We start from the raw sequence: 18072 nt of genomic DNA on the forward strand, positions 1-18072 counted from the left end.
GATGAAATTGGCCTGACGATGCTGATGTGTTGAAACCAGCGGCCGTGTCTCAACTCCCCCTGACAGAGCTCTGCTCCCCTGCCTCCGGCCAGGGTGCATCTGGACCCATCGGGGCTGAGTTACATGTGTTCATACAGCGCTGTGTGTGTGTGTGTGTGTGTGTGTGTGTGTGTGTGTGTGTGTGTGTGTGTGTGTGTGTGTGTGTGTGTGTGTGTGTGTGTGTGTGTGTGTGTGTGTGTGTGTGTGTGTGACAGCAGCTCCTCCATTACGAGGTCAGGTCTCGTCAACAATCCTCGGCTTTTACCTCTGAGGCTGTTTCATAGCTCAGACTGGGAACAGACCCAGGATCAGGCACCTTGCCGTCGTCTGTGTGAAGCTACAAGTGTATTTAAACGGCACCTTGAATAACTGATGGCTTGTTTATTCGCAGGTACGAAGGTTGCAGGCACACGCTAATAGATCCAGCTTTAATTGGTTCGTACGTGCAGGCGACACGTTTCCAGCTGATGTACTTTCAGGGCAGCGATCATGTTTACTCATAATTGGAGCGCGGTTTGTTGGGAGCGCGTGGTGGCGCTTATCGCTTTATTCGCGCTAAGACAATATTCACAGAGTTCGGTTTCTGACAGCTCTGATACAATTACTGCTGGAGAACAATCTAAAGTTTATAACAAATATTTCCCGGCACCGACGGGGCCGTGAGACGCGGGGCTCTTATCAGCTTCCTTCTGGCCAGCGTTTGTTTTTTATTACAAATCCTTTATTGCCATGTGCTCATCTGCATATTTATGCATGTACTGTGTGCACATTATCTCGCGCAAACACAATTTGAACACGCTCTGGAAAACAATGCAATGCAAACGTCCTCCGTGAGGCTTCTGGTTTGAAGTAATTGGATCGCAGCTCCATCTCCCTGTGGGCAAACACGGCTCCTCCAGTAGTTGGAGACTTGACTGTTTAAAGGGCGCCGGTGGAGAAACACAATTTTCCTACAACTTTCTGATGTTTTCACAGAGAAGTTGCGCAGGATGTAACTGATGTTGGGGAGGCGTCCAAATAAGCATCGCAATTAGACAAACAATCGCATTAATCTTGTTAGTTTTGTTGGACTTTGTGTGTTTGTCCGAGCGACCAGGTGGTTTTCACTGAACCGCCTTCATCAGTGATTATGACTGATTACTTCTCTCTGCAGTCGTATCGGCTCAGGGCTCCGATGCCTGAACACAACCAGCTGCAGCCCAACTGATTGCTGTGTAACGACAGCCACATGGACTGTAAAAGCACATGTGGTTCTTCTTCTTTGGTGTCCTACGGGAGCGGGCCAGGGGGGAAGGAGGGGGGTTTGCTGACTCAGCTGTTCTGGCTGAACTGAGCTTTAATGAGGGAAGAAGGCAAGATAGTCGCACACAGGACTTTTCTAGATGTGTGCATAAGACGCACACACACACACACACACACACACACACACACACACACACACACCTCCACCTTTCTGCCCTCTGACCTTCGTTCCTCCCATTACTGTGCTCGCACGTTGGCCTCCGGCTGCAGCTCGCTCTAATTTGACATGAATGTGTGCACATTTATGTAGAAGGGCTAATGGGAAAAATGAGTCTTTAAGTGTGTTCAGGTTCTGGTGTGTGCGTCGTGGAGAGCTCGGCGGAGCTCGGGTCCGGCCTGCTATAAAACCTGCACAGCTCTCACACTAAGTGTGGCTGAAATGGAGGTTTAATGTGCTGGAAAACTGGTCGTTGGCTTTGAATTGTGCAAGTGTTGGTGTTTTAATGGAGCGTGTGGGTGTCGCCGTGTCCCTGAGTGGAGCCGTGTGCGTCTCCTTCCATTTGGCCGCGTCGTGTGTTTATGAAGTGTGTCATTGGCTGGTTGTTAAAGTCAGACGGGTGAGCGATGTTTGCGTTGGCTCTTTACCGCCGCGCTGTTGACAGCAGCGCATCCACGCTGCTGCGGACAGATGTGCAGGTTGGGGTTCTCAGACTCCGTCCATCGGGTTGTGTGTTGGTGAATAATGCAGCAGCCGTGTGAGCGCTCCAGGCTGTTTGCTCTATTAGCATTCAGTGGGTAGCGTGACTGCAGAACAAGTAGTGTTGATTTAATTCATTTGTTCCTAAGTGTGGGGTTGAAGCGTGGCCTCCGTCCTCACCGACGTCCACTAACTCACCATGAACCCACACAGGTAGAACTTCATGTCATGCACCCTTCAACAGCTTCATGTATCCAAAGTCACAAACCCTGACACTCAGTTCACCAAGCTGGAGTCTCAACCTTTTTTTTTTAACTGACTCCCTCTGCATTTAAATTCACAGCTGCCTCAATTCTTCACTTAGTTTTGAAAGGGAGCTCCAAAAAGATTTGTATCTGTATCTTACAGTTTTTGAAATAAATGTCAGGCTGTTTTTCATCTGCTTCGTTCGGTCAAGACGTTTCGCTGAGGCTGTAAATAAAGTGGCCTGAGCTGCAGCGTCACCCTGAATGTCCCTGCCTTTCTCAGAGTAGAGGCATCATCATCACATCCCACGAGGACGCTTGGACCGCGTCCTCGGGACAGGATGGATTTTTCATTTTCTCTTTGGCTAAGTGAATCCAGCTGAACACACACGTGGGCCTTCTGGGAGACTCAGCGACGGCATGAATCTCATCTTTAATCTAATAAATGGACTCTGTAGAGTCTGGAATTAATCAAATCTGAGTGGGAAAATCCTAAAACGCGAGGAGGTGTTATAAAAATGGAGAGGGACAGGATTGGCTGTGAAACGCACCTGTGTTGAAATGTCCCCGTGACGACGGGGCTCCTCTGTCCGCTGCGCTGCGCTTCGTGATGACAGTGATGGTTTTGAACGGCGGTGACGGCATCGTCTCTCATCTGACGCTCTCTCTCTCTCTCTCCTCCTCCAGCTCGTAGCCGTGTATGAGGAACAGGAGCCCCATCATGGGGGCGACGGCGCCAGCTCCACCGGGACCCAGAGCCCCGACCTGTTCGCCGCGGACCTCAGCGCCGGCAGCGGGGCCTCCGCCTTCCAGCCCTATCAGACGGCCAGCGAGATCGAGGTCACGCCCTCCGCGCTGCGCACCAGTAAGTCCCCGCCGCCGCCGAGGGTGGCGGATGAACGCGCTCTCTGCGGAGGCGACGCGTGATCCATGATCGACTGTTCAGCGTCTGCAGAACTGCCTTCTCTGTCTATAAGTTCTGTTTAGACCGGGCCCTTTGATGCAGACTGGCTAACTGGTTCTGTCCACAGGGCTTTCACACAGGTTCCTCCTCCTGCAGCTACTGCGCGTTCGCACGAGTGAGCGACCGCTTCGAATCGAGCAGCTGAGAAAACATGCATGACTTTAACCAACGTAAATAAAAACTTCAGGTTTTACTCAGAGCGAGAGGGATGTGAAATATAGATCTGGTTGTGATAAAAATATTATCTGAAGCAATATGTCTAATTCAGAATGAGGTAATTTAGTATATGTGCTATTGATTTCATCCACAGGCTCGGCTCGTCCTCCTCCGTATGGATTTTCTGAGGCCGGGTCTGTTTGGCCACATTCCTTTTAATGCTGTTCCCTTTTTAATGCACTTGAAGCTCTGTTCATCACAAGAATAATGGAGATTAAACGGTGGAGCTGGTGCATTAAGCCACAGTTAGCTGCTGTTCTTACATGTGATCACTCTTCTATCAGACGGTTCCTTCACACTATTTACTAGTGAACTACTCCAACAACAGATTCAAACCACTGGGCACGTGTTTTATCGGTTTTAGACCAAGTAATGCTTCATTTTGATCCGAGCCCGATCCACCTGCTGCCTCAGCGTCTGTTTTGCCAGGGGTTATTTTTTTGTAGCGAGTCGATAAATGTTGTTCTTCATTTTTACTCCTAACTTGGTCTTAAACATCCTCTTAGTGTTGTTCTCAGCACCGTGACAAACACGGACGCTGACCTTTTGCTTTCGCTCTGCTCACACTCCAATAAGCACAAACAGGTTGAAAAAGTACTTTTAATTAGCATCTTTAATTAGCAATAAGATTATCCCCTCCAGTCCACTAATAAGCAGAGAAATGGCATTTACTGACAAAGCCGCCACTAAAACCTTCCTCTTTGTGTCTCATCGGCTCGCCGGCACACAAACACGGTGCGCGGCGGGTCACTCCGCGTCTAATTGGATTTCTGGATGAAACGCAGAATACGAATTCGCAGTAAGAAATGGAAATCTCGCACATAATCACACCTGCCAGTTACGTCCAATTTACCCATCGCCATAATAAATTCTAACCCTGCTTAATTGACATGACTGAATCTCATCAAATGAATTTTAATGGGATTTAAGAGAAATGTCTGTGGTGGAAGGAGGTTGTTGGATTAATTTTTCTAGCGGTGCCTAATGAGAGTAGCTTTCAATCACTGGTTTTCTGTTGGAGGAGATGAGAGGCGCTGAACTGCGGGTTTTTCTTGTTCGCCCCACGGACTCAAAAGAAAAGCGATGAAGCCTATTAAACCCAACGCGCTATTGAAATCCACAAATGGATTGATGTTAGTTTCTTGGCTTTGTTCAACTTAAAACCTCCACAGATGAGAAAACGCTGATTAAAGGACAATGTTCCTTTTATGAGTATTTGAGCTTTGCTGATAGCAATTTGAGAAATGAATGGAATTATTACGGGATAAAAAGTCGCATTTCAGCGCCATAATTTCATCTTTTATCTTAAAATGTGAACAGAAAAAAGCGGAAAGAAAAAGTTTCATTTTAATATTTTTTTTTATTCTCAAGTTATTCTTTTTGGAATGTTTTAATGTTTTTAATTTGAGAGACGGTACAAATTGGCATTACCTGCAAAATAATATCCATCTTTGCAATAAACTAATGATAATAAATAGTGAAATGAAACTGAATACACGACTGATCATAAACCTCGTACACAGACTCTGACCCGTGTTGCTTAGAGCTTAGAGCTTAGGACAGGCGGGTGTGGCCTTGTGCCCCAGTGCCTCCTGGGAGTTGGAGTCGGGTCATCTCACCGTGTCCCTCCCACGCTCCGGTCTCGGCCGGGTCCGGTGCATCTGCACACAGATGGATGCACTTCATCTTGTCCTGCAGTTTCTCCAGTCCAGTGACCGACTCTGACTCGCTCTGGGCCTCTTCAGTCTGTTTGGTGTGTGTGTGTGTGTGTGTGTGTGTGTGTGTGTGTGTGTGTGTGTGTGTGTGTGTGTGTGTGTGTGTGTGTGTGTGTGTGTGTGTGTGTGTGTGTGTGTGTGTGTGTGTGTGTGTGTGTGTGTGTGTGTGTGTGTGTGTGTCTGGTGCCACCTTAGCCCATCTCTGCCCAGCGCGAGTCCCGGCGCCGCCGTTTGGGCCGCAGCCTCCTCCCACGCGCGGCGCTGAAGAGTTTTAATGGAAGGCACCTTCTCAATAGGCCCGTCCTCATGCTGTTGTTCCCACACAGTTGAATCCAACCTGCCCCATTACAGTGATTAAATGTGATTAATTCACTGTGAACTGTGCATCTGAGCCTCGTGAGCTGCTCGGCGTGGTTCCGTGCACCCATTACAGCGTCCTGTGCGTCCCCCTCAGACATGCCGCTCCACGTGCGGCGCAGCAGCGACCCGGCCCTGCTGACGCTCAACGGCCCTTCGCCGGCAACGAGGCGCCGCCGCACGCGGAGGAGCCGCCGTCCAGGAGGAACCCGACCCGCTGGTCCACCACCGCCGGCTTCCTGAAAGCGCGGCACGGCACCGGCACCGGCAGCCTGGAGAGGAAGGTAGGAGCGGGAGGCGAGCGCATTAGGAGAGGGTGCCTGCTGCTGTTTCTCCAGGTCCTGTCCTTCTCTGACACAGGGTAAAGCTCTGGACACGTACCGCAGCCTGCCGCGGGACGCCGGGACCTGGTCCAATCAGAGGGAGTTCCACCGGGAAACAGCCCGGTCCTCCCTCAGCGCCAACCATCCCATGGTGGACCGCTGGCTGGGCAGACAAGAGCAGGTGAGCGGGCGCCGCAACGCCGTCGCGTGTGGTTCAGACGCAGCGCCCACAAAAGGCCTCGCGTCATCTGTGGTTCCATCTGAACACGATACCTTAATCTATGCAGCAGCCGAGGTTTACAGCCACACTTCACATCACATCACATCAGCCTGAGCTCAGTGGAAGCCTGTGAGTGACCTAGATCCAGTCCAGAGCTTGGCCTAGTTCCATCACCCCCTCCCTCAGGGAACAAAGCTCCATCAGCGGCCGTGACGCCGGCGCCGCACAGGGCGCTGATGGAGTCCGACGAGTCCTGGTTCTGTGGGAACGAGGCCGAAAACAGAACCTGGCAACAGACACGTGACCCATCATGGCTCGTCGTTGCATAAGATGTTCAGATTCAGTCCAGCCCTGTGTGGGAGCAGGTGAACCTCAGGTTTAATTCATTTGTGTGTCAGGTGCGGTACCACATTATCTGTGCTGCTTCGGCCGCTTTATTAGGTACAGTCGAATTCAGAACATTAGCGGCACCTTTAAACCCTATGTGATGGAAATATACTAACGGCAGAGCTGGAGTTGGGTTGAATGGGAGTGGACAGGTGTTCCTAATAAAGTGGCCACTTCTGCTCTTCTGAGCAGAAGCCAAACTTTAAGGCGTCGCGTGTTCCTAAACACCTCAGCTTTTAAACACACTGCATAATTTAGACGCAGGCTCGGTTTGATTCATGGTTTTGGGCGCTTAGAGGCGATTCTGCTGCTTTTCCGACCTGGATCTTCCACTGGAAGCTTCCACAGGCAGCAGGTTCTCAGAGCTGCCCTTGTCTCGGCGTGGGTCTGGGATGAAAGGGGTTAAGTGCCGGAGGCCACTGCAGGAAGGTGTAGTCGGTATTAATGACCTGCTGAAGGCCATCTGCCTGCACACACAGTTATACACATATATACACACACACAGACACGTACACACACAGATACAGACACACACACATAGATACACAGACACACACAGATACAGACACACACACATATATACACACACACACACACACTCTCTGACTGCCTCCCGCGGTGCCTCTGACAGCCACACTCGCCTGCGTGGCCGTGTCCTGTGTGTCTGTCTTCTTTAATGGTGCATCTCTGCATGTGATAGCGGGCGACTGCTTGTTCACTCGCTGTCATGTTATTTGCTGCTGCTCCCTGTTTGTGGCTGAATGTGTGGCGGCACAGTGGAGCGCTCCGTGTCGGAGTCGGGTCCCCTTTCGCGGTGTCGTGACCTCGTTGGCCAGTTCTGTGTGTAGAAGCTCTGTTTGCTGTCACTGCTTCGTGTCGCTCTGCCTCAAACACCACTTAGCTGAGGTCCAGAACGGATGCTGCTGCTCCGCAGTTATGAGACATTCCTGGTTTGTCCCAGACCTCATAATCAGATGAAACAGCAGAATGAAGAGGAAACCCGGTTGCTGTGCGCTGCAACTTATGGACCCTGTTGTTGTTTAATATATTTCAAACCTGCTCCGATCGGTTCCAACGTTCTGCCTTTGAGTCCGTGTCAGCGGCGCTGACCGACGGCGCCGTAGCTCAGAGGAGCTCATTCTGAGGCAGGACTGGGCTCCAGGGTGAGGGTCCAGCGTCCGTGGACCGAGTCTGACAGAGCTCTGGCTCCGGCCTTTCATGCCGGCGCTGCTGCAGTGTCAGTGCAGCAGAACTCATTCACATTTCATTGCAAGAAAAACAACCAGTCGGGTCGGCAGAAAACATTAAAACTTCACCAGCTGCGTAAGTTCAAAGCTGTCAGATGTAGAACGTCTCTGGCACGAATGACGCCAGCGAGTTGCCTCTCCCTCAAAGGTAAATCTCAATTAGCCGTGAGTGAAGAATGCGGCAGAATCACACATGCAGCCGACCCGTTCACGGACCAGTCCGGTCCAGTTCTCTGCCCGTTCCCTGACCCTGGATCTGCTGCAGTGAGGAGCGGCTGCCTATAGAATAAAACCTAAGCGCTTATTATTTATACGCGCGCTTTTGTTTTCCTGGTGATTCAGCTGTTGACTGTCCTTCACTTGTCGATCCGGCTGCAGCGTGGAGCGATCCAGCGCAGCACCCGCAGCACAGAGCGCTTTGGCCATGAAGAATAGCAAAGCAAGAATAGAATGTGCCGTGATTTAATTAGAACAGAGCAGCTTTGACTGATGAATTAAGCAAAGCAATTTCCTCGAGTGAGATCCATCTTATCTTTGTGGAATACGATGGAGCAGAGGAGAGCGCGGTGCAGAAGCAGGCCCGCGGAGCGCTGGTACCGAACCCTGTTCTGTTCATGTTCTGCGCTGAATCGCGTCCAGCTGAATGAAAGCATTCTCCGATCCCGAGCGTCTCATTGTCCGCCCCTGCAGCAGCGCCACCGGCTCCATGATCCGCAGCAGAAAAATATAAAAAATTGAAGTGTGATCGGTTTGAGCTGCACTCAGCCCGCCTTTGGCAACAGGTAGGCGGTTGCTAGGCAACAGCGAGCTGTCAGTCAAGCCTGCATTAATGAGAGCCGGTTGGAGCCGAGGCTGTGTAGAAAATAGACTGCCGTCTCGGAGTGTGTGTCCGTGAGTCACAGGAGCGTTTGTGCGTCTGTGTGTGTGTGTGTGTTTGTGCCCGTTCGTCCTGCGAGTGTGTGTCGCACACAGACCTGGTTGCAAATCAGCCAATTAAGAAGAGAAGCCACAAGCTGCCGCGCTGCCAGCAGCGAGTGGACAGCTGATCCTCAGAACACAACGCGCTCAGAGACCATCGCCGTCCGCTCGTTGTGCGTCCGTTATCTCTGCGATTCAACTCAAAGTGGATCAAGTAGATGAAAAACCTCTGAACAGTGGAGGCAGCGGGTTCACACTGAACCCGGAGAGCTTCCTGTCTCCTGCATTAAAGATCAGATCCTTGACGAATGCAAAACCTGCGCTGCTTCATCCTGCACATTTGAAGGTCGACAACAAAAAAAAATCAAACTCCTTTTTACACTGTAATTTGCAGCAATTCTATTTAATAAATACACATGTTGGAGCCAAAATTTGATTTTTTTTTTTGCTTAGAGTGGATTGAGAAGATTGTAGTAAATCAACACAATAATAATAATTTATAATTATTAATTATAATATAATAACATTCACCATGAAGTGAATCTGTGATAAAAGATAAGAGTCTTAAAGGTCCCATATGAAGTGATGCTTTTAAGCTGCAGCAGGTTTGTTGAAATGAGCTTGAAGAGATGGAAAACTGATGTTAGAAGCCAGAAATCCACAACTGAACTGACGGCTCATTGTGAATCAGACGGTCTGGGCTTCTCCACTGAGACGTGAGCTTTAGCATATTAGCTTAGAGGACCGTTGGTGCCGAGCGACTGCGGCCCGGTTCTGGTCCTGAACCTCTGTGTTCTGCTGCTGCAGCCTGGTGCTGTCGGGCTGAGCTGCAGGTTTGTGTCCTCAGCCATTAGACCGCTGCCTCATGAAGCACGGCACCAGTCACTGGGGACATTGTTACAGGAGCTCTGTGGAGGCAGACGCCTACATACCTGTGTGTGTGTGTGTGTGTGTGTGTGTGTGTGTGTGTGTGTGTGTGTGTGTGTGTGTGTGTGTGTGTGAGACACATGCCACTAACAAGACACTTTGTTAAACATACACAACAACAGGACACACAGGCAGGAACTGGGTGACTCCTACACACGCCTGCTCCTCAAAGTGTACACACCAAAACAAGCCTGTGTGTGCTGACATCACACACACACACACACTCGCTGCTTCATAACTAACAAGCCTCCGCCTTGTGTGCAGCGTAGAGTCGAGTCCCTCAGGTGCACTGTGCAGCTTTAGCAGGATAAATCATGCAAACCTGAGCCGTACGCTCATAAATCACCTCACACCCACTTTGTGTGTCTGACTGCGTGTTTGTGTGTAACGTGCGCTGGAACTGATGCTCATAGTTTCTGTATCTTCATCTGTGTGTGCGTGCGTGTGTGTGTGTGTGTGTGTGTGTGTGTGTGTGTGTGCGTGTGTGTGTGTGTGCGTGCGTGTTGTTTTTACCTTTTGAATGTCTTAGGGTTCATGAGCTGTACGACTGTGTGTTAATAAGAGCTACGAAAATGAACCCTGCGCCGCTCAGAGCAGCAGAAGCAGTGACCAGTAGGTGCTGCTGTGGAGCTGCTCCAAGGGTGTGTGTGTGTGTGTGTGTGTGTGTGTGTGTGTGTCTGTGTGTGTGTGTGTGTGTGTGTGTGTGTGTGTGTGTCTGTGTGTGTGTGTGTGTCTGTGTGTCTGTGTGTCTGTGTGTCTGTGTCTGTGTGTGTGTGTGTGTGTGTGTGCGTGTTTCTCTGTTTCTCGCTCTCCCCCCCCCCCTCTCTCTCCCTCTCTCTCTCTCTCTCGCTCTCTGTCTCCCTCCCCTCTCTCCCTCTCTCCCTCCCTCTCTCTCTCTCTGTGGACAAAGTTTAGTTGCAGAAGGTGGCTGTGAGGACGCTCGGCCCCCTCTGATGCCTGTTTAAAGGTTCAGGCTGAGTTTATGGCGGCGGCGGCGCGGGGAAGCGTAGGTAGATGCCGTGTGCATGTGTTCAGTCCTTCTGCTTCTCTGTACGAGAGCGTGGTGTGAACGCGGCTGCAGATAAATACCACAGGTGTGTGTGTTTGTGTGCGAGGCTCTCAGTGTTAATCTGCACTCACCTCGCTATTATGAGCCTTTAGTGAGAGTCGCCTCCTCCCTCTCGCTGCCGGCTGCTTCTCTTCTGTCACGGCCTGATGAAGTCTTAAACCTCTGCTGATCGCGTCGGTGGGTTTTTATCTGACTTCATGTGTCTCCATCACACACACGTCTTTGCTTTAGTTGAACTTTGAAATTAGCCAACGATCCTTCTGTAGGTTCTGGCATCACATCTCGTCAGGATCTCTCTTCCTCTTCGCCGTTGTCTCTCTCACTATTGATCCTCTCTTTTCATGTCACCTCTCACATCACCACTTTTATTTTGATTGCTCTTGTTCCTCTCGGCCTCTCCTCCTCCACTTCTCGCCGCCTTTGATCTCTGGGTTTTAATATGACAGAGAGCCATGGGAGCCCAGATCCCTTCCAGCTGGGATGGACAGGGTGAGAGAGCAGGAACAGAGAGACGGGAAGATGAAAAGGCAGCTCTCTCTCTGTCGAGGGCTTGCGTTTTCCCCAGAGGCTCTGTGCCTGGAGGTGCAGCCTGCTGTCAGGCCTTTGCATACACACAAGCGCATAATTTACTGTTCATCACCTGCTTCCGAGATCTAATTACACCTGAAATAGATCGCGTTGGCTCGGGCAGATGGCGGCTCCTTGTCAAACTCCACCTGTTGATGTACAGAGGAAAAGAAGAAATGGTGAAAATCAAAGAGGAGAATCTGTGTCCTTTAAATGCGCAGCGCTCCGCAGGTTTATCATTAGCGCAGAGAACGGCTGGAGACGCAGAGACTGGCAGATGAAAGGAGACGAGACCGGGAGACGGGAATTTATCGGAGGTCCATAAAACGATCAAAGGCAGACAAGGAGGATGACAGCGGCAGGTGTCAGTTGTTATCAGAGCAGAATCCGACACAAGAAGGATGGACGCAGTGATTGCTCTGACGCGAGCGAGATCAGCCTCGACATAACGGGTCACGGCTTTTATTTCCAACAGCTGAAGCCCCTGAAAACGTCCAGAGGATCGTTCATCAGCAGCGGCATAAACGTCGATGGACGCTCTGCTGGGACTGAAGGAAGCCGCGGGAGCAGAGAGTTTCTATAGAGACACAGCTCCTCTCGGCAGCAGCCGTCACAGCCGCGCGTCAGGCAGAAAAATGGCCTTCGCTCTGACAACTGCACCTCAGCGTGAGGCTCGTCGCCGCTCCCCGCAGCTGCAGAGGCTCCGCCGGGATAAACGGCCACGGCTTCACCGCCGGCCGCGCTCACCTGTCACCTCCGGTTTCAGGCCACGCGGGAATCAGAGCGGCTTCCTGATCCTGCGATGAGACCACAAAGCGTCTGCAGACCCGGCCGCCGGGCCTCGGCCGCCGGGCCTCGGCCGCCGGGCCTCGGCCGCCGGGCCTCGGCCGCCGGGCCTCGGCGCCGATCGCAGCACAGAGGAGCGGTTGAAGGCCTTTTTCTGCGTTGGTGGAAAAGGCCTGAGCTCGTGCTCAGCTGCTTGGCTGCTGCTGACACGCTCACTGAACTGAGAAATCACAGTAGAAGATCTCTCACACGACCACAGCGGCCCGGTTTGGCCCGGCCCAGCTCCGCGGCAGAGACCTATTAAAACAATGAATGTTGAACGAGCTGCTGAACAAATGCATGATGCAGCGCAGCCACTTAATGGGCGTGGAGGTGGGGCCACGCTGCTCAGACGGGCCCCACAGCTTATCATGTACCTTTAAATTATAGATACGCCGAACAAATACAGATGCATTAATAATGTGGGGTCTTTTGGTTCAGTCCCAGCAGACGCGTTCTCACTGCACTGGGCTCTCTTCACGAGTCCACCTCCATCACACATATGGAAAACATATGGTGATAACACATGCAGGCGCTTGGCAAACTTTCCTTTCTTATACACACACACACACACACACACACACACACACACACACACACACACACACACACACACTCCGTCCACCTGTGCCGTGTTTGACATTGGTGGTGGAGCCAAGTCAAGCCGATTCTGTCGGTGTGTGTTGGATCCAGTCCTACGTCAACGCTGAGCTCGACTCAGGCTGATTACTGTGTAAATAATCCGTCCAGACCTCAGACCTGCAGGGTGAAGATATTTCAGCGTCGTACAGGATCGTATGGATGTGTTATGGTTGGAAACGCTCGCCGTAATAATAACACAGATGATTTCATTATAACCATGTAACACAAACTAAACTGCTGTGGCTGATTTATTTACTGCAGCATCGGTGAAATCGACAGAATATTAAAATACTAAAACAAATGAAGTGATGTTAAAACTCCAACTTTTCTCCTCTGACCAAAAACCAACATTTAAAATGAGCACGTCCCTGAATTCCCCCCAGTTTTGTGCTGGGAGTGTTCAAAGCGGCGTTTGTCGCCCTTTGAACAGACTTTGTGGAGGCTGTCTGCTCCTCCGTGTACCCAGCTCTCCGTCATTCCCTTTGAGCCCGTCGCTCTCTGTCACTACCGGTCCTTTCATTCCCTCCTCTTTCATTTGTGCGCCCTCCTCGTCACTCACTCCGTCTCCTCTTCGTTGTCAGGAGAAAGTTTCTGTAACGCTCCCAACTATTCTGATTTTGATTGTTGTTTCCGTTTATTTACTGTACGGAACCGAACATCCTGCCCCACCCGCCTCGCCGCGAATCAAACGCACCTCGACGAGCTGGAAAACACGTCATTCACGCCTTCAGCAATTTATTTCTGAGTGCGTGAGCTCTCCGGGGAATCGACTCCTAAAATATTGTTTTGAAATTGCGCAGAAGCCTGATGAGGCGTCTATTGTCTGTGATTGCGCCGCGTGTTTAGCTGCGGCGAAGCCCCAGAACCCAACCTGCGCTTTGATTGAATTGTATCACAGCAACTGCAGTTGAATTAAATGGATTGCTGCAGCCGCTCAGCGGTAATTTAGGAAGTAGTGGAAGTCTCATTTTGTTGATGCTGCTCCTGCTGCAGTTGTGCCTCTGCCTCTGGCTGTGGTGGTGGTGGTGGTGGTGGTGGGGGGGGGGGTTACGGTGCAGCAGCCGAACACTCCTCCAAACTTTGGGCACCGTGTAACTGTCCTCGTTGTCCGGGTGGGGTGGGGTCTAACTGGGTGACTGTGGAGGAGCCTGGTGGAACTCCAGGGCCTCTGACAGTTGCTTCTTAGAACTACAGTATTTCAATCTTTCATCTCGGCCGTCTTGTTTTCTCCCCACCCTCCTGGAGAAACAAACCAAATTGAAACGCGCCCACAAACATAAACCATCCTCCCCTTCTCGTGTGACGGCCCAGTCGGCAGCCGGGATGATAGAAACTGTGATAACATCCTCTCGGCTCATGGATCCCCGAGTTATTGACGATGCCGTTGCCTGTCTGGAACCCATTATCAAAGTGTCTTCAAAGGAGACTAATTGAATTAGCGCCGGGATTTGTAATTGAACGCTCGCTTTTAATGATGCATTGTGGTCTCGCACGGAGCCGAGTGTCGTCATCCATCAAACATCTCTCTCTCTCAGGACAGATTGAACTGTTGTGTGCTGCGATATCAACGTTATTAAAGGCCCGAAGTGTTTTATCCTGAGAAATGACCCTAATGTTTCTGCGCGCAGCCTAATGCCATTCATCTGGTATTTACTCACGTCTAGAAATTGTGTTCCATCACCAGCTTCAGTAACATGAAACATTAAACAGACCGACGACCCGCTTCAGGATCAGAACGTCAGGGTTCTGACCTCGGACTGATCCGGTGGCTGAGGCGCGGGAGGTCACGCTGATCATCACGCGTCCTAACGCTGCGAGATGAGTCGCTGAGGTGAAGTGGCCGGAGCTTCAGTGGAGACGGACCTGTGTGCGTCTGTGTGTGTGTGTGTGCGTGTGTGTACGACGGCACACCAGAAACTGAGCCCATTTCTTCTCTCTTCCTTGAAAGGGGTCACGCGCCCACTGACCCACAAGCTATTTGTGGGTTTTTCCCTCTTTCTGTCTGTGATTGTTTTCAATCTGTGCGCTGCCAGAAGCTGCAGTGATCTCACAGCTTCCTGTTGTCAAGCATCAATCACAAACTCTTCTGTGGTCGTTTTCCTTTGGTGCTGACGCCCTTTCAGCTCCTTCAACTCTGCAGCCACTGAATCAGTGCTAACGTTTGAAACGGCTCCATCTCATTCTACTGTGTGTGTGAATTCTAAATACTTTAGTATTAAGTCCTGCTGGTGCTGATGTAAACTCCAGACCCGTGTCCTCAGATCCAGATGGTGCCTCTTCAGGTCGAGGGTTAGAGGTTAAGGCTGATTTATAGCGTCTGGCCCAGTGTTTCATCCGGTTGTGAGCATATGGAGAAGACACAGATACCAGTTAAGGATGATGGACGCCGCTGCGTGTCTTCCATTGTGTTATTGTAATGTATGTGGAAATGCCTCTGGCGAAATTCACGCACACACTGAACAGGCTCTCAACACAAATCAATGTTATTATGGAAGATCCAGAAAAGAGACACAAAGTCATAGAGGAAGAAATAGGAATATAAACACAACAGAGGGAAAACAAAGTGGGTCAGAATATTAAAGGTCCCAGCCTTCTGCAGAGGAACCTATTAATTTTACAGGACCTGTTGTTGTTTACGTTTGACGCTGACACCAGGAAACAAGCAGTGGAGCAGGATGGAGGTAGATGAAACGTGGTTATCATAAGGATGGAGGCTGTAGCCTGTGAATGTGTATGTACAGTATGATGAGCTGTGTGTTGTAACCCTGAACTCCTCACAGCACAGAAAACCGACACTCTGCACTGTCCCTGAACGCCTCACGGCAGACGACCGCCGGCCCTGAACAGTTTGGGCCTCAGGGAAAGATTTAATTGTGAAGGTCAAGGTGCATTTTAATAACTTCCTCCTTCACACAGTTAATGATCAAACCTGATTATTTATATTCCATCAGCTCAGGATATTAAAATGGATGCCGCTCCACTGATAGTAGCTTCTAAACCTTTGCGCCGACTTTTTCCTTGCAGATTTCCAATAGTTTTTGTCTCGTCTCCGGGGATCACTGTCAGCTTGTGTCTGGACGTGCATCCACATCAGTTTGTAAGTGACAGCGCGTTCAAAGTGGCAGGATAGGGCAGAGAGCAGCACTTCATTAAAGTGCAGCACTCCTCCGCTCACAGACACACTCGCTCACACTAGGTGCACACCACTTCATTTAGTCTGAGAGATAGAAAGGACAGGCCCCGATGGATTCTCCGATTAATCTTTAATGAGCCCCTGGGCCTGAAAACTGCCCGCCTGCCTCTCCCACTCCACATCCAGGAAACAAACAGTGACTCGGCTGGAAAAACGCAGCGGTGGCTGGTTCCTCGCACCTGTCTGCCCGACCAGCCTGTCTGCCCGCCTGCCGGCCATTAACCCCAGCGCGGCCCTGAATTATTGATGCTCCATCCATTTCTGTGCTCGCGGGGCCCACTGCCAGCGTCGGGAAGGGGATGGTGTGTTTGGGAAAACGTGGCGGTGGCTTCCTGAGTGTCTCCTGCTGCACGGCGTCTGGTGTAAACGCTGATTAGTCCGTCTGTGGAAGGAAGCGCTGGCGTCAGCACGCCGTGGAATGTGGTGTCCATCTCCTCTGCAGGACGACGTCCTCCCCTACACACACTTTGTGAGGAGTGCTCCTAAAGGCGTCGCAGTGCATTCTGGGAATGCTGAACCAGTCCTGGATGCTTCTGTCGTCACCGTGACGACAGCAGATGCACTGAACTGAGTTTAAATGTGTAAAACATTAGTTGCTGGAGTCAAATGGGAGTTTTGTCCTGAACACTGTAATGCTGCTGTCGGTCGCATGTCGACATGTGTCCGACGGAGCTGCTTTATTAGATATTGACCATTTTTTTATTGCCCCGTTGTAATTAGAATGTTCCAGTATCGATATGAGGCATCGACCGTTCCAGCTGCTATTAATGAAAACATAATAACGCGGCCCGCGCCCGGCTCCTCCTCCGGCTGCTTTATCTGCCTCGCACACCTTCTGGCCCCGCGCTGGCTGCTGCAGCCAGATTCCTCTGAGATGCGGCGTATTGAAATGGCGCGCTCTGTGCGACGCCTGCCTGTGCTGTGATGAATGCCAATTTCATTTAGTCTCCCTCAGATAGCGCAGCGACTCCCTCTCCCCCTTTGTCTGTCAGCCGCTCGCTCGCCCTCGTGCACCGTCCTCCCGGTCGCAGAGCTGTAAATCAGCCTTGTTGTGTTTCTGTTCTCATTGTGGAATGCTGCACTTCCTAAATTAAAACGACGGCAGTCTGAAGCGCTTGCACACACTGGCCTGTAGCTGCGTGTCCTCCAGGCGCCTAAAGTGTCATGGCAACCGTACGCAGCCACGGTAACGGCGGGCTCATTTTCATACTGATGAGGCGGCCGGTTGCCGGGGAGGCCTCTGCTGCGGCTCCCTCCTCTCCAGTGTCGCCCTGAAATTTTAATGACCCTCTTTCTCTGCTTCTCATTTTTCTCCTCTTTGCTCTTTGTGCGCGCTCTTTGCTGTTGTGTGTGTGTGTGTGTGCGCGTTTGTGTACATGTCACAAAGTCTCAGCCTCCGCGTCCAAACAGACACGCGTTCAGAGCCAGAGGAGAACAAAGCCCATGTAACTCAGGAGAGGCTGGCATGTTCTTCTACACGTGTGGGAAGCCGCCGCCGCCGGTCTGCTCCTCCTGGCTCCGTCAGGTCAGCAGCTGCAGGATCACACTCAGTGCCTCAGCGCAGGAGCAGCAGGAGCCGCGGAGCCGGCGTGTAGAGCAGACTGGCAGAACGCAGCGTCGCAGGCAGCTCATCGCGTCTCTGTGTTCTGGGCAATGGGTTCCTAAAACGGCTCGTCTGGACCGTCGTCCAGCACCCACGGGTTTCTCAGAACCCAGTGTCTGGACACTGGGTCCAGTTTGTGACGGAGGCCTCTGACGCGGCAGCAGCGTGTTGATGAGTTGGACTCTGTTCTGGCTTCGCTCCATTTTCTGTCCTGTGACGTATTGATGATCGACTGTGTGAACATTCTGTCCCTCTGTTTTAGGAGGAAGACGCCAGAGAGGAGGAGAACGGCCTGATGGACCCGACGGGCCGCGTGGACTTCTGCGTGGACCACACCCCCGTGAGGTCACTAGAGTGAGTGCAGCTGTGGTGCCTCGGTGTTTGTTGTGTGCTTTGAGGCTGCAGACTCCATCTCTATTTAATGAGCCGTTAGAAGGTGAGACGGAACCCGTGAAAACCATACGATGTGAGGATCCTGCAGTTTCAGGCTCTAATAAACTTAGCGACCGTACGGTCCGTACGGACGGAGCGAATGAACGGGACTGAAGGAGCGACGCCGCCATTAACCTGACGAGCAGAACTCGCATGAAAAGGAACATTAGAGCCGTTTGAAAGCCGACTTTGCCTTTAAAGCCGCTCTGGGTAAATCAGCTTTCTCCACATAATGAGCACTTAA

General features: G+C 51.3%; 1 protein-coding gene across 1 annotated transcript in view; it reads left to right on the forward strand.

Annotated features, from left to right (window-relative positions):
• The window catches only part of LOC114844145 (partitioning defective 3 homolog), a 116346-nt gene that overhangs the window by 33253 nt on the left and 65021 nt on the right, over nt 1-18072 (forward strand). Inside the window, 5 exon segments of the mRNA XM_029131259.3 lie at nt 2911-3088; nt 5573-5646; nt 5649-5759; nt 5836-5979; nt 17659-17750. Of these exon segments, the coding sequence (XP_028987092.1) occupies nt 2911-3088; nt 5573-5646; nt 5649-5759; nt 5836-5979; nt 17659-17750 (599 nt within the window).

The sequence above is a fragment of the Betta splendens genome, chromosome 17, assembly GCF_900634795.4.
Source record: "Betta splendens chromosome 17, fBetSpl5.4, whole genome shotgun sequence".
Lineage (NCBI taxonomy): Eukaryota > Metazoa > Chordata > Actinopteri > Anabantiformes > Osphronemidae > Betta > Betta splendens.